The following is a 16362-nucleotide window of genomic DNA, read 5'->3' as shown; positions in this document are numbered from 1 at the left end:
GACGTGATTCAAATTCGTTCCGTCACAAACGGTTTATTTTACTAGTTGTGAGATCAGCTTTCTCAAACTTGGTTGGGTGTTAGCTGTAAAGAAGGAAGTGCGAATAAGTATATCTCGGAGACAGACTTGAAAAAATATTACAGACGTGGTGCATCTCGGCTGATAATCCTTGCAGTTTGAGACAACAAAGGAAGTGTGTAGTGAGCACACAAGGATTGTGTAATTCGAGCACAAAGAAGACTGAGAACAGCAGAAGATTCACAGAAGTTTATAATTTTTTTTCGCTGGAAGAGATCTGAACAGTGAACGCGCGTGGCCAGGGTCAACGTGACTCTAGTTGGGGTGCTGGAATTTTCCAAGTACGCAGCAGCAGTCATCGACACAGTCGGTCGCTCGTGTATCCTATATAATCGCGAGAAGTGAACCGATTCAAGGTTGGTTGGTTGTATATCGATGGTGTATATGGCGTTTCGAAGCAAAATAACCGCGCTGTGCAGCGATATAAAATATTTTAACCAACACCCCCCGAGGAGGGGGTTGCGGTTTGGATTAAAATTTGAGTGTAACTACTTTGTAAACAATCGGCTCCTCAACGAGCGTGACAGTTAAAGCAAGGAAGTCTATCTTGTTTACAGTTAAAACACACGAACCATCCACGCGTGAGGCATTAATATCGCGAAAAAAAACCCTAACTACACCCTTCCGCGTATTTTAGCCCTGGCATTACGCCTTTTCTTACTATTCCAACTATTGTCACACAAAGGACTAGCAGCTGACGACAAGGTAGACTTTTATAAAACTGAAAGGCTTTTACGTGTTGTGGGATGGGAAGAATGCCTAAATGAAGAGCTATTCTCGAAGTTTCGCAACATGTCAATCCATTAACCTTTTGAGTTGATTGGCACAGTGGCCTCCTCCTTGAACTGCTGTATCGCATCAGGCTTTTTGCCTGTCTCGAAATCCCCCAAACAGGCCAGGCTGAGCTGGAGTGAAGAAGGGGGGCAAACGTGACGTAACCCTTTTGCAAGGTTATCGTCTGCTGGCAGTGGGCTTTCATCTCCTCGCTCACTGATACAATCGTAATAATAATAGGTGGAACGACTTCCGAGAAGGCTTTTTCTTTGAACCGTTATTTGTTTGTTGGCTGGTGGTGAAACGTTTCTGCTAATAATTCCGTTTCGTTTCGTTCCCCGTTGAATCACATTAGGCACAGGCTCTCTTATCAGTAAACCTTGTGTCCAACAATTTTCTAGAATTTCGTCGATAGGTATTTCAAATTGGTTTACTGTTTTCGCTATCAACGTCAGTATGTCAGCTTTCCCTCGAGGAGCAGCAGCGCAGGTATGACGTCGTTGTCGATGATGGTGATTTTATTTTTTATAAATAAACTCAGTCGGTAAACAAGTTTTGCTTTTTATACTTACCACGCTCGGTACTTTACTTGCTAAGTGTCGTACTTAATAGCGTTAATCCTATGGATTGCTCAGTTGAGCTGTAACAATTACTTCCAACAGTCTGTATTCACTCTGTAATTGGCAACGTGGATCACTTCTAATCACTCTAATCAGAATGTGAAATAATCGGTCAACGACTGCCGCCACAAGTTTAGGCAGTTTTAACATCCTACATAATTTATGTCTCGAAAGTTTAGTTCAAATTAGAATTTCCTGAAATCTTAACTTACTTCCTTCTGAGAATAAAACTTGATTGTGACTCAGACAAAAACTAATCCAAAGTCAGTTGATTCCAAAAAAAAAATCATACTTGCCAGAGTTGTATGACTCATCAATACGAATAACCAGTTATCTGTAAACTTTTCGAAATTCGAAACTGTTATTAATCGGGTAGCATTTTATCGAGAAACTAACGTTTTATTCTCTTTTTCTTTTTCCAGGAAGAACCGCGCACTGCAACTAACTTTAAAACAACAACCCAGCACTTGCTGCTCAGTAAGCGAAACTGCAGACCGCCGCCAAAATTCACGTCTCCATACCAGCAGCACCAGCGGACGGGACGTCGAATTTTCGTTCTTCGCAGAGGCGGACGGATACGTCCCACCAACCGGCCGTTAGGATTCACCGTTCAACGCAACACCAGTTGTACGAACCGGACCGGAAGCAGCATCTCAAGGGTGTGCCGCACTACTCGCCAAAACTGGTCGCCCTTTCTTCCAGCACCATTCCCGGAACAATAGAGAAGATAGCGGTTCCGTCGTCGGTTGGTTTGCGGAGCGCATATCCTACTGGTGGTCCGTTGCCAACCTCCAAGACGGAAGACCCCAGGCAAACGGGGACAGAGTCTCGTGCCACGGGGAGGGAAAACCAAATCCCCCCCGCTAGCCGACGCTGGGTCCCTCCATCACTGAGACCGCAACATGGACTCACCGAAGAGGCCAGAATTGATTCGATCTTTCGAAAAGTACGCGGTATTTTGAACAAACTAACCCCAGAAAAATTCCAGAAACTAAGTGATGACTTGCTGAAGCTAGATCTGAACTCGTCCAAGATTTTAAACGGTGTTATTCTACTGATATTCGACAAAGCCTTAGATGAACCCAAGTACTCGTCTATGTACGCACAGTTGTGCAAACGCATCGAGAAGGAACTAGAGACCGACATCGACAAAACCAAATCCAGCACTTTTCTACAGATTCTATTGAACGTTTGCCGCGACAAGTTTGAAAATCGAGTACAGTATAGTGAGAAAATCATCAATTCTGAACTTGCTCTAACAGATGATTTGGAGGAAAAGAAAAATGTGGCCAAACAAAAGATTCTCGGAAATGTTAAGTTCATCGGTGAGCTGTACAAGCTCGACATGCTCGGAGAGACACATCTGCACAAGATGTTGCGCTCGTTGTTCACCAACAAGTCCAGCGCGTCGTCGGAGAAAAATTGCGAGGACATGGAATGCTTGGCACAAATCATCAAGACCTGCGGAAAGAATCTGGATACAGAGCTGGGAAAACAGCTGATGGATCAATACTTTGATAGGATGGAACAATTTTCACTGTCGGCCAAATTCCCACCACGTATCCGGTTCATGTTGCGTGATCTGATTGAGCTGCGCAAGAACAACTGGACACCACGGAAAGTGGCACGTGTAGAAGGACCGGCTCCAATTCAGGAGCTCACAAACGAAGATGACTTGGTGTTGCGGCCATCGTTCGGAAATCGTGGCCGGGACTACCGCAATCAGGAACGGGGAGAACAGCGAGACTGGATCAGCAAGTCGTTGTTGAATCCACTCAATTTTAATGACAGCTTCAACCTGTTGAGCGTATCAAGCCCCTCGTCATTGATACCACCATCGTATTCATCGGCACCGAATGGCTATGGCAATAATCGGGATCATCGTGACAATTCCGGCGGCAATGGTGGCCGAGGAGGTGGTGATGGCAACTATCGGATGCATAACAATCGCAACGGTGGTCACAATCAACACAACAACTACCATCACGGAGGCGGCGGTGGTGGTGGAGGTGGCAATATGCGCTACAACAAGCACAACAATCATCACAGTGGCCGGGATGGTCCCAATCAACATCACCAAAGCAATGGCGGTAATCGCGATGGTGGACCAAATTCTCACAACACACCCTACGGCGGAAACCGCGGTGATCCAGGAATGATGACAAATAAAGACCTTGCACCGAGATTCAAGCGCAATCTCATCTCGCAAAATCCAATGGAAGATTTGCAGATGCGACCTACCGCTAACAGTTTGCTATTTAAGACACAGAACATGAATATGAAACAGCAGTTGCCAATTTCCCAAACACCGACGTTGCAATCGAGCAAGAACTCCAACAACTATAATCCACAGCTAGGCGATTTTCCATCGCCGTTGACTTCTCGTACACTGCTTAGTGAACAACGGGCCGCAGCAAACACTGGCAATGGTGCTTCCACCGGAGCAAACGCCAGCAATGCTGGACCCCCACTAACAACCCACTCGTCGGGCAACAACTTTGGTGCACCTGGATTAATGGGAAATTCTGCAGGAGGATCGAACGGCTCCATCCCAAGTGGAACGGGATTGACGGCCAATGGTCAGCAGAACTCTTCCAACAATACTAGTCCTGTGTCAAGCCACACGTCGCTCCTGAATCGTGGTGTCAACAACCCACAGCTTAACGGAAAATCGCTATCGAATCAGGCCCCCTCTTCCACTACGATTGTAAACAACATCATCCAAAAGGAACAGATTATCATTAAACAAGCCTCCTCTGACAAGGCCGAGAAAAAAGCTAAGAAGGACAAAGGACCCAACAAGGAGGAATTCATGAAGAAAGTTCAACTTTTTGCTACCGAAGTATTGCTGGACAATCTGAAGAAGCAAATTGAAGAGCAATCAGCGGACAAACCCAATGAAAACAGTGGCGGCGCAGTCAAGGAGATTGTCGTAGAACTTGTAGATGGTACACCGAACCCAGACACGGTTAACGAAGCTGATATCAAGGAAAAGACGGAAGAAGGTGCTTCTGTAGAAAAGGAAGATGTTGGCTCGGAAACAAAGAAATCTGACGATGAAGATTCCACTACCGAACAACATTCCCTTATGGACGAATTGGTCCGTGAATTCGTCGAGCTTAAAATTCCAGAAAAGTTCATGCGCGATTCGGTAAGCAAAATCGTCAACGAAGTTCTGGACAAAACGGATTCATTCCACGAGAAAACCATTGAATTCCTTCAACGATTGCGCAAGGATAACAAACTTTCAAACGGAGCGATGATGGAAGCGTTCAAATCGCTGGTAAACTCAATGAACGAGAAGGAAAAAACTATCCCCAAAATCACCACAATCGTGGCTTCCCTGCTGTCACGTGCTGTATCGGTACGCCTGAGCAAACTGTCCGATATCGCAAACTACACCGACAATGGTCAAAACTACCCACTGTTCCTGCTGGTCCTGCAGCAGTTGCACAAACAACTCGGCAAGCAGCAACTGCAGGAAATGTTCCAACAGAGCAAAATCAATCTGATGACAACACTTCCGGAGGCTGATCGCACCAAGGATCGCATGGCCGAAATCCTGGAAGATCGTAGCCTCAGCTTCCTGTACCCGCTGCTGCGAGTGCAGGCCGAGCTCTGGAAGCAGATCCAAATCGACGGCAACCCACAGCAGTTCTACAAGTGGATCAAGGAAAACGTCGAAGCGGGTTGCTACACCGATCCCGGTTTCATCACAGCTGTGATGACTGTGCTGCTAAAATATATCGTACAGGTTAGTCCGCTTAATACCTTTTGTAGGTATTAAACTTCTGTTATGAGATTTTTTTTGTTATGTTTACGATGATGCATTGGTCCATTTCTTAACTTTGTTTTTTATGTTTTCCCTCAGGAATCGTCCAAGGTCTCTGACGAGAAGCAATCCACTGAGAAAGAGTTGGAGATTCTGAAAAAGTTCTGCCCGGTTCTGAATGCTTTCCTCAATGGTAACATCGAACTCCAACTCGTAGCTATTTACGCCATGCAAGTCTACTGGTACAGCATCGATTTCCCCAAGGGTAAGTTCTTTGAGATCAATCTTCAATTTTCGACCGGTACTGATGTTTGATTATTAACTTTGACAGGACTTTTGCTGCGCTGGTTCCGGGAGTTCTACGATCTTAGTGTCATTGAGGAGGATGCCTTCCTGCGGTACAAGGAGGACGTCACCGATATGTACCCGGGCAAGGGTAAGGCTCTGTTCCAGGTCAACCAGTGGCTGACCTGGTTGGCCGAAGCAGAAGACGAAGACGAGGAGGATGAGGAGTAAATTGAACCTACACATTAGAAGAACAACAACAACTACGGATTTAAAATTCACGCTAAACCCCCTTTTCTCTGCACGTGTCCACCGATGAAAAGTAAATGAAAAAAATGCAAGCAAAAAAACGTACCCCCATACTCAGCACTTTCAGAATAGAAAATGAACATGCACTAACTACCTTCGGCAAGAGGATCTCATAAGGAGAAATCAAATTTAAGTTTGAGTTTTTTCCTGTTTTTATTTTGATTTGTTAAAATTTTGCAAGTGAAAGAGATGATGATGATTGAAACGATTTTAAGTGTTGCAAATTCCTTTTTTGTTGTATCGTAAATTTCGCTGTATAATTTTTATTTTTGAATATTTGTATAGATAAATGGCAAAGCATGAGCGACGTGTTTCATTTGCAAAGGTGGATATAGTTGGATTTTTTTTGTAGATTTTAGTTTATTTTTTGTTTTGCAGTTTCGAATGAACGAATGAAGTTAATCAGATCTAATGGGAAATCTGCTTTTACCCATAACGAATAAACAAGCATACTAGAGAAACAAAACAGTTGAAAACATAGCGTAATATAATCAATAACACAAAAACAAAAAATAGAACTAATGGAAACTTATAAAAAACAGTGTTCGTGTATGTGAAGTTCGGATCGGAGAACCCGTTCGAGACACACGTAATAAAAAAATAGATCAATTTGTACTTGCTAGAAACATAATAGTATAGAGAAGTGTGGGATTCGGGAGATCTTGTTTCGACATTGATCCTGACTGAGCGAGATAGTTTTGCATGTCTGATCAATGTTCGTTTGTAGTACGAATGGTGAGGATTTCAATGCCATGATATCCTCCAGGATGTGTATTTAGATTGTGGAAGAATGAAAGTGCAATTGAAAAATTCGCGCAAACAAAATATTTGAATTCTCTGGCGGTCGATTGATTATTCATCCGTTTGTCTGTATGTGGCCGTTTCGACGGAGGTTGCGTGATATCGCGAGTAACAGAGAGAGAAAAGAGAGTTTATGTAGTTGAAATAAATTATGTAGATCGAAGTCTATATTAAGTAACGTATGTGTTAGTAGTTTGGTACAATAACTAATAGGTTTTGAATTTTCATTTGCACCGTTAAAGGACGATCGTTCGCACTACCAAGCACATATTTTGATTTGCCTTCCACCATACCCAGATCCCACTTTTGCAGAAGAATCGACTGAAACAATAGTAAAGCAGGAAAATGTCTTGTTCGGTGACATACAAACTGTAACAAATATTAATTGTGTAATCACACGATCAGTCAACTTCACAAAATCAGAACTCCCAACACATATAAAAACAAGAAATAATGAACCTGCTGAAACTACCACTACTCAACTGAAGAAAACCCAAACGTCTTCTTTGCTCCGAAACTCCGAAAACATGCTCGGCCAATAGAGTTTGTTGCAAAAAAGAAGACTGAATTTTAACTATTGTCATCGCGATCAGTTTCGACCGACGGTGAAAAATGGTGTTCTAGCTTGTAGGTAGTATAAATGAAAATATCTAGCTAATTTACTGAAAATGATAACGCGAAAGCCGTCATCCCATTCCTGTTGTTGGGAGCCCCCGTGAGGAGAATTCAGAGTATTCAGTCTCGCGTTTAGACCCTCAATTCTGTAAAACTAAATAGTTATACCTACCCTTTGTAAAGGACAAATATTCTTTTGAATGTTCGCGCACACATTTTATCTCCTCAGATAGACTTTTCCTTGCCCTTTGCTATCGAAAGGGGGCTAGGGAACTTCGAAAGTGACGTCACATTCTTCGATGTGCAAGGAAAATCACACGAGATATACAAATTATTGTGATTTCATGCAATACAAGTAATTAGAACAAATATGTAAAATTTAATTAATCGAGAGAAGAAATCATTCAAAGTGTCGATAAAAAGGTATCAATGTACTCTACACTGCTGGAATTTAAAAGAAACATGCTTTCGTTTTGTTCTATATTGTTTTTAGATCCCCTTTTGAGCACGCAATTTAATTTTACCTCAAATGCAAACCAACAAAATGTTCAGAATAATTCGATATACAATGAAAGACAACTTGAGTTTCAAACAAAATAATCAGCATAACAGAAAATCCGCTTTGTATGCGATGATCTGCGAAATACATACGGTGTGACCGGATAGGAAGAACTAAGGATAATAGCAAAGAAATCGTGGAAACACATAGATACTACCTAAACACGAAACAAAAAAATATCTTGGTAAAAAAATAACAAAAAAAAAACTAAACAAAAAAAAAATAAATCACATTAAAAAGCCTCCAAACTAACAGGAAAATTGTGTATTTGATGTTGGTAGAAAAGTTGAGAAATTGAACTACAATAGAAGAAAAGACCTATTCCAGATTGTATTAGAGAGCTACCCGGAAAAAAAAATTCGGAATTTATTACAGCGTCAATTAAAAAAAAATCCTCATGAAATCATAACATGACTGCATATATTATGCAAGTTACTGACAAAGCCATAGAAGAAGTTTTGAAGAGTCAGCCGTATGAACAGGATATAAACTTGAGAATTATAATTATTAAAAAGTAACGAATGACAAAAAATGCCATTTGTACATGCTAGTATCGATTATATCCAGACTCATTCACCGAACTAACGCCTTTTTTATTTTTTCATTGTGTCTAGGACTCAAGAGTATAAACTTCAAGAGTTCTTCGAAATCTAAAACATGTTCCTGCATAAAATGGCATGTATGGCAGCAGTGAATCCATCTAGATGAAGCAATGAATCCGCATCACGAACTGCCGAGCAATAAACAACGGAGCCAGAAAATGTACAAGGTAGGTCACGATAATACATCAAATCGAAAAGTTAGTTGTTGGTTTTCCCCATTATGAAATCAAGTCGCTTTTTAAAAAGCGTTTGTCAATCTCTCATCAAGTTAGTTCAAAAACATATTTTTCCTTTGTTAACCTGTATCAGGTCTTTAGCCATGATGGGGTTAGTCCTAAATACAAAGGCTAGACCTGGGTCTTGATTTCATACGTATATTTGTGCGGCTCATGTGCAATCATTATTCCTTAAGCGGGCCACATACTACACAACTTTTTTTTTTTTTTTTTTTTCCGGGATTTTAAGCCCAATGGGTTTATTCATCCCAACTATACTACACAACATTTGTACAAATGCGATGAAATTCGATGAAATTTTGTCGCTGTAAACACGATTTGCATAGTGTATGGCACTGCTTGAATGAGCGCCCAAACGGTTGGAGTAAAATCGGTCGGGATCGAAATAGGTATTTTGTACAAACCATCCTCCAAGCCGGGGTGGAGATGGTTTTTTTTTTGTTGCTGTTGCTGTTTTCGCCAGCAATCGTTTGTGTTCGCGTGCAAAATGTTTGTATAGTGTGTGGGCGAGCATAGATCAAACAATCGTCGTGGAATCATCGAATTTGTACAGACCATTTGTGTAGTCTATGGCCCGCTTTAGACGCGTCACTTTGGGGCCGTTCACATACCACGTGGAAAACATAGGCGGGGAGGGGGGGGGGGTATGTTTGGAAATGCCCACGCTTATCCACGGAGAGGGTGTCCACGTGGTATCTGAACGGCCCCTTTATCGTCTCAATTTAGCTGACAACATTATGTGGTCGAGTATATTTCCTTGGGACGGCTATAATTTACTGGTTATTAAATCAAATTCTACAAATTTGGTTTTGTTGAGTTTCATGGTTTACCTTGTTTTAGCTTGTAGAGCGATTATATCACAGCTCCCGGTAAATCATTTCGCGTATGAACCTGTTTGGCGGTTTGTAACACTTTACGGTTTCTCATTAGGCATATGACCCTTTTGGCTGTTGACCATCAGCGGTTTGTAACACTATACGCGTTTTTCCAATTTGTGAATAAGTCTATTTGACGGTATGGATAATTGGCAACTGAGTCACTTCGCGGTCTGTTTCAAATGTGCAAAAATCCGTCCTAGAAACATGGATCAGAAATACGAGATGTCCTTACAAGGATCGTCCCTAGTAATGGGTAAACCTAGAAACACGGGGCCTTCCAAGATCTTTGAGTAAACCTAGAAAAATGGGATCGTCTTAGAAACATAGATCAGAGCTAAGAGGCTGCCTCTTCACGCTTCGCGTTGTGAACCGAGCTAGGGCAAAATTCATTGTCGGAATATAACAAACTAACCATTTTTCACTTTAACATATTTTATCATTTAGCTCGAAATACTAAGCTGTTCAACAAACAAAAAATAATTCCTCCTTATTCCGCGCCGCGCGTGAAGTGACGATAGTCGAGTCACCCTAGTCACCAGATTCCAGTAGTCGCTTTAGATGAGAAACGTTTTTTAGAATGAACTTTTTGAGTTCATATCCTAATCTAGTAGTCAGCTGGGCATGAACCTCTGTCACATCGGCTTCGGGAATAAGGTGACAAGACTCACGTGACTCCGACTCGACTCGACTATCGTCACCTCACGCGCGGCGTAGAATAAGGGGGATTATCTTCAGACTAGGTATAATTCAATAGTGATGTAAAGTTAGTAAAAATCGATTCAGTAGTTTCTGCGATATAAGGTGTGAGATCTAGGTAGCACGCGTTCCCACTTTTTTCTGGAGCACAGACATAAGTGTAACTGAAACAGGGGTCAGGTCCTTGAGTGTTAATGTAAATGATCACATGGCGCATAAATAATTCAAGATAACCGTTTTTTTTTGTATGAATAATATTGAGTTTTATTAGTTCAATGAAATTTGCGGACTCTGCAGTAGCGGAAGCATGCTAGTAGTGTCAAATGCTCATCATTTTGGTATCAATAATTACACAATAGCATCTAAAAATTGCAAAATTGTTTTGTAGATATTATACATTAAATTTCTATCAGATTTCTACATGTTAGCGTCCCAATTATACCGAGCCAGATCGGTTAAGTAGGAAAGGAGCTAAAATGAAAAACAAGAATGTTATCTCCTGTAACTTTCAAGTTTAATAATGAACCATGCTATCTCACCGATCCTGATGGCGACACAAATTCCAACAAACAGTATCACATTCTGTTGAACTGCTTCGCGAACTTTGCGCTTCTCTTCGGCTGCGTCAGTGGGAGGAAGTTCCATTCGATACATGGTGAACTATTTGTGAAGGAATTACCTATTTTACGGAAATTCTAAATGCCGTATTGAGAAAACCTCAAGTTTCGAATGCAGGATTTTGAACGCAAGATACTTATCCGAGCCGAGCAAAACCGCACGGGAGACTTCTTTTCGTTTTATAGCGTTTTCCAATCATCATCATTTTCAATCATTGACAATTTTGAAATTGATTTGCGCAAGCATGAAGAACCCTTGTGGTGAATCCGTTTGAAGAGTAATATGTGAAGGTGAAGGGTGCACTGAACCTCGAAAATACCCAAACTTGAGAACTTTCCCCGCCAACCCGAATGAAACTCCCTCCCTACAGGTTTGGCTATTGGTGGCATAGCTCAAAGTTAAGCTCTTAAAGGAGAACTCATCCCCCAAAATCTGATACCACAATAAAATAGAAATCAGAATAAAAAAAAATATCGCCAGGTACAGGAATCACACCCATACCTGCAATGTCTTTGCTATTACCATCTCAGGATGCTAACCGCTCGACCACCGGAGAGTTGTTGAGAGAGGCAGCTACATCATCGTATATGTGAGACTTTCTGCGAATGAAGCGGGAATAAAAGTTATCCCCCAAAAAAAACAGTTCTTCGCTTTGAACTTACCCCCCAAACCTAAATCTGCCACGATGGAGGTAACAGAATCAGATGCGCTTACAACAAAAACCCCCCAAAAAAACAGTTCTTCGCCCGAAGGACAAGTTTGGCTTATTGGCAAGCTGTGATTTTTTCACAAACTTAAGTTGTCAATCTTGAACTTAGGTTTGGCGGGTGGCAGTTCTCAAGTTTGGGTATTTTCGATTTTCAGTGTGTGAAGTGTATCCAGAACCCCATAAGAAATCAATCTGATTTTTCATGTTATTTAGCTGGTTATGTGTTTCTTTGTTTTCGTAGCATGTCAGATTTGTAAGTTACCCTCTGCCCTCTACTACATGTATGGAATACGAATTTGTTGGGCGGGATTTGCAGCTATTTACTGCGCGTTCTTAAATTGATTTATTCTATCGAAATGATTTTTTTTTATCGATGCTGGCGTTTGTAAATTAAACAATCTATGCAAAAGCATTGGAAGGTGATTTGACATCTACCAAAAAATCGACTTAAAACCATGTATTTAAGTTGGTGGCATGATTTTATTTGGTTTTAATATCTGGAGCAATTGCTGGGGGAAGTGCCGACATGACCCCAGAACGAAATATAAAAAAAATCAAACGATTGCATTTGCACGCATTGCATTGCATGTGTCCCAAACGGACCCGCTACCTTAAAATAACATGATATTTTGCCACAGGGGTTCAAATTTGACAGTTTACTGTCACATTTAATAACAAAACGATATAATTGCTGGAGCGTGCTCGAGTGAGAAAAAGAGAGCATTTTCTCACTCTGAATGTTATATCGTTTTTTATTGGTAGTAGTTTGATTGGAGTATCAAGTATAACATAGCCGCATTCATTTTATGCAAAAGGGGGGTTTAAAGGATTTAATTGAATTGATAATAAAAAAAAACCAATCCTTTATAATAGATCATCGACCGGATTATATTTGAAAGATATCTTCAAAGATTCTTCTAATGAATAAATAAATATTCCCGCGTTTTTTATTTCTAGGCACACACAATAAAAACTAGTTTAAAGAGTAATATTGAGTGTATCGATCTTACAATTACGAAATAGCAGTCGTTACCCTTTAATGCCCCCTATCAAAAGAGGTATCCAAATTGGTTAACCAAAAATCAACTCCGTGCGATGGTGTGCGTATTTAGGCAAAAATATCGACAATGGCTGCAGTGTGAGCAATATCGTTCGTTCGCGGTGGTATTTTTCGGAGTTGTATAACTTTTAAATTTCCCGTGAATATCGTGCCCGAATTAAATTGTGCTGATCGTGGCTTATCGTGGCAGGGTGGCGTCAAGCCGTGGAAGCTGTTATTGTGAAAAACTCAGAAGACTGGAACCTTTTCTGCGTTGAATCAGTGAATCGAGAAAAAGTATTTTTCAAGATTAGCGATTTTTCATCTCGCAAGCTAAAATCTCATCCCCAATCCAAAATCACAAAAGATTGCTCTCTTTCCCCCTGTCGATATTTCGGTCTATCCGCTGTTGGGACGCTCTTCTCGCGTTTGCAGATTTCGAGTGAGGATGGTTTGATACAACTGGATTGGTGTGAGTGAAAGCGATCAAGCAGTGTTTTTTTTTTTGTTTTGACTTTTGATGTTGCGGATTTATTGGTCTGGAAACATAGAAAAAGGTAGTGATTGCTACTAAATTAAGGAATGGGACTCTTAATCACGGAAATCTCATCCAAACTCTTAACAAGTGATTTATTCTCTGTGTCTGTGATTGGTGATAAGGTAAGTTAAATATAATGGCCCTTATTCTGCGCCTCGAGTGACGTGACGATAGTAGAGTCACCCAAGTCACTCTATTCCAGCAGTCGGTTTAGGTGAGGAACGTCACTTTGTGAGTTCTTACCCTATTCTCGTAGTCACCGTGGGTGAGGATTGTCGCATTCGGGTGACGATTTTAGGTGACAATTGTCGGTACCTTGATTGATTGATTGATTGATTTATTTATAGAGGCTTTAAATAATTAGTTCATTCGCCTCTTTTGAAAGGATAATAACAAAATATAAGATTGATACAAAATGGTACATTAAATAAGCTTAAATAATTCTGTTACTCGCAAAAACTCTAACAAATTGTTCTCGATCTCCTCTTCGTTTCCCAGGATGTTACGCACTCCGACGGGCAGATTATTCGCTGTACGTTGAGACTCATAAACTGGACATTCCGCTAGTATATGTTCGATAGTTAGATAGGAACCGCAAGTTTCACATTCCGGTCGTTGGTTTGGTCCTGTATAATGACTGTGGGTTAGTCTCGTATGACCCACACGCATTCTTGAAAGTACACGCTGCTCATTTCTTTCGCCACGATCTTGCCATCTCGAAGTTGACCCTTTGATTTTCCTTAGAAATAAATTTCTCTCTTGGTTCCAAGATGATTCCCAGAAATGCTTCGCTACATTTTCTATCCATCGTTTTAAATCGTCCCCGGGGATATCTCTTCTCCAGAAATCATGTTCATGGCCAGTTCCAGCTAATTTGTCGGCTTCTTCATTACCCGTAATTCCACTATGTCCTGGGACCCAACAGAATGTTATTTTTGAAAGGTCTTTTGAGTCGAGTGCGATCACCCAAGGATGTGTCGATCTACCGGATTCCAATGCTTTCAGTGCGCTAGCCGAATCAGTAAATATGACAAATTCCTTTAAAGCATCATTCGGAATTGAATCCACAGCGATATACAAAGCGGCAACTTCAGCTGAGAATACAGAACAAAAGTTTTCAAGTTTGACAGATATTGCGTTACTGGTAGAATAAACTCCAGCGCCGACCCCATTCGTAGATTTCGATCCATCGGTGTAAATTTTCTCGTGGTCCTTATATTTGCGATTTACTAGTTCGTTGAAAATCATTTGAACTTTGTGCTGATTATCGCCAGCACGCACTTTTTCTTTCACACTCCAATCGATTTTAGGTGTGGGATGATTCCAACGTCGATGTCGTATGTTTGGTATCTCGGCAATATTCGGTAAGCTTGTTGTAAAGTGTTTCATAAGTATTTTGTTTGTGTATTCTTGTAGGTGTGTTTCATTACCACTTGTTTTCTCTAAAAATCCGATAGTACGATTGGTTAAAGTTATTGCTGCTTTCAGAACAAACGGTATGCATCCTGCTTCGATCATGCAAGAGTTGGTAGGGGAGCTTGGCATATGTCCTGATGCCTTCTTGACAATAGAATTGTAGGTAGGCGCAAGTGTAGAGATAAGGAGGTCAAATCCACGACAAGTAATTTCGATACCATAAAAAAGCTTCGATGTTACTATGCTGTTTCCAACGCGAATTATTGTATGCCGGTTATTGTTTTTGTGCCTACTGCCTATTACTGACAACAGTCTTATTCGGCTTTGGCACTCTTCTTTTACGATTTCGAAATGCCTTTTAAAGCTTAGATTTCTGTCGAACGTCACACCTAGAATTTTAACAGCTCTTTTAAATGGTATTACATTTTGTTTTATCTTCACTGTACGGTTATGTGCTTTGTGATTTGAATTACAGCAATGAAAAATACAACTTTTATCGGCCGATATTACAAAACCAATCTCATCTGCCCATTTTGATACAGAGCGGATAGCGTTCTGAAGTTTGCTGCGAGTTCTGGCGTACGATTGACCAGCTGTGATAAGCAGTATATCGTCAGCGTAAGCAAAAGCGTACATATCCTTAGGTAATTTGTTGAAAATGTTATTCATAGCTATTAAGAACACGGTTACTGAAAGGACTGATCCTTGGGGAACTCCAGTCTCTTCGCAAAATGATTGCGAAAGTGAGTCGCCAATTGCCACTTGAAAGGTACGATTGAAAAGAAAATTTTCTATGAATACACATAAACGCCCATTTAGTCCCCATTGGCTTAGTTGCTTTAGAATAGCATCTCTCCAGACGCGGTTATATGCTTTAGACAGATCAAGAATGCCCATATCGATATGGTGACCCGATTCTCTCGCGTCATCTAAGACTTCCCCTAGACAGGCGAGATACGTTCCACATCCTCGGCCTTTCCGGAATGCAAACTGACGGTTGTCAAGCAAGTCGTTTTCTTCTAGTACGGTAGTTAATCTTCTATTGACCATACGCTCTGCTATTTTGCCGACGCAGCTGGTTAGACTAATAGGACGATACCCATCTACCCTCGCATGATCCTGACCATTCTTTGGAATGGGTATTACGGTGCTTTGGCGCCATTCGTTGGGGAAAGATCCAGTTATCCATATCTGGTTAATACAGTTCAAAAGCACTTTTTTCCCGGTGTATGGAAGTCGTTTAAGCATTGGATACCCGATAAGATCTGACCCTGTTGATTGTCCTTTGACGTGATCTAAGGCGTAGTAGAGCTCTTGAATATTGAATGGTTGATTGAAATCTACATCGGAGTTACTAGCGATTTGAAATGGGCTGATTTGGAATTCGATTTTCTTTTTAAGTTTTAAGAATTGTTCACTGTAGTTATCGATAGAAGACAGCGATTGGAAGTATTTCCCAAATTCGTTCGCAATAGTTGGAGCATCATCGGTCAGCTCATTATCGACTTGCAAGGTTATGCCTCGTGTACGTTTTTTCCCACTTAGACAGTTGACTCGTCGCCACAATTCAGAAATGGAGCTTTCTGGACTGATCCCGTCTAAAAATTCTTCCCAAGATTTTCGTTTGGATTCCTGCATTAATTTTCGGGCTGCAATTCTTGCGTTTTTGAAACGTTCAAGAAATTCCGTGCGTCTTGGATCATCTCTTGACGTTTTTTGTAATTTTCTCAGAGCTTTCCTACGAGTTTTGATGGCCTTTTCAACTTCTTTGTTCCACCAATGGACGGCTTTAGAGCCAGGTTTACTACTGGTTCGAG

The 16362-nt window shown here is 41.1% G+C and overlaps 2 protein-coding genes and 1 long non-coding RNA gene across 3 annotated transcripts in view; all 3 read left to right on the top strand.

Moving 5' to 3' along the window:
- The window catches only part of LOC129744894 (retinoid-inducible serine carboxypeptidase-like), a 290042-nt gene that overhangs the window by 12141 nt on the left and 261539 nt on the right, over nt 1-16362 (top strand). The gene's annotated exons all lie outside the window — the stretch shown is intronic.
- On the top strand, nt 1971-8078 carry LOC129744896 (eukaryotic translation initiation factor 4 gamma 2). Its single transcript, XM_055737652.1, has 3 exons — nt 1971-5226; nt 5344-5509; nt 5576-8078. The coding sequence occupies exons 1-3, from the start codon at nt 2569-2571 to the stop codon at nt 5758-5760; spliced, it is 3009 nt and encodes a 1002-aa protein (XP_055593627.1). The 5' UTR covers nt 1971-2568; the 3' UTR covers nt 5761-8078.
- Nucleotides 12653-16362, top strand: part of LOC129744910 (uncharacterized) — a 52617-nt gene continuing 48907 nt past the window's right edge. The window contains exon 1 of the long non-coding RNA XR_008737017.1: nt 12653-13251. This is a non-coding gene — a long non-coding RNA (uncharacterized LOC129744910). The remainder of the gene's footprint in view (nt 13252-16362) is intronic.

Source organism: Uranotaenia lowii, chromosome 2 (assembly GCF_029784155.1).
Source record: "Uranotaenia lowii strain MFRU-FL chromosome 2, ASM2978415v1, whole genome shotgun sequence".
NCBI classification, from domain to species: Eukaryota; Metazoa; Arthropoda; class Insecta; order Diptera; family Culicidae; genus Uranotaenia; species Uranotaenia lowii.
The sequence above is the reverse complement of the archived record's forward strand: the minus strand, read 5'-3'. Positions and strand labels throughout refer to the sequence as shown.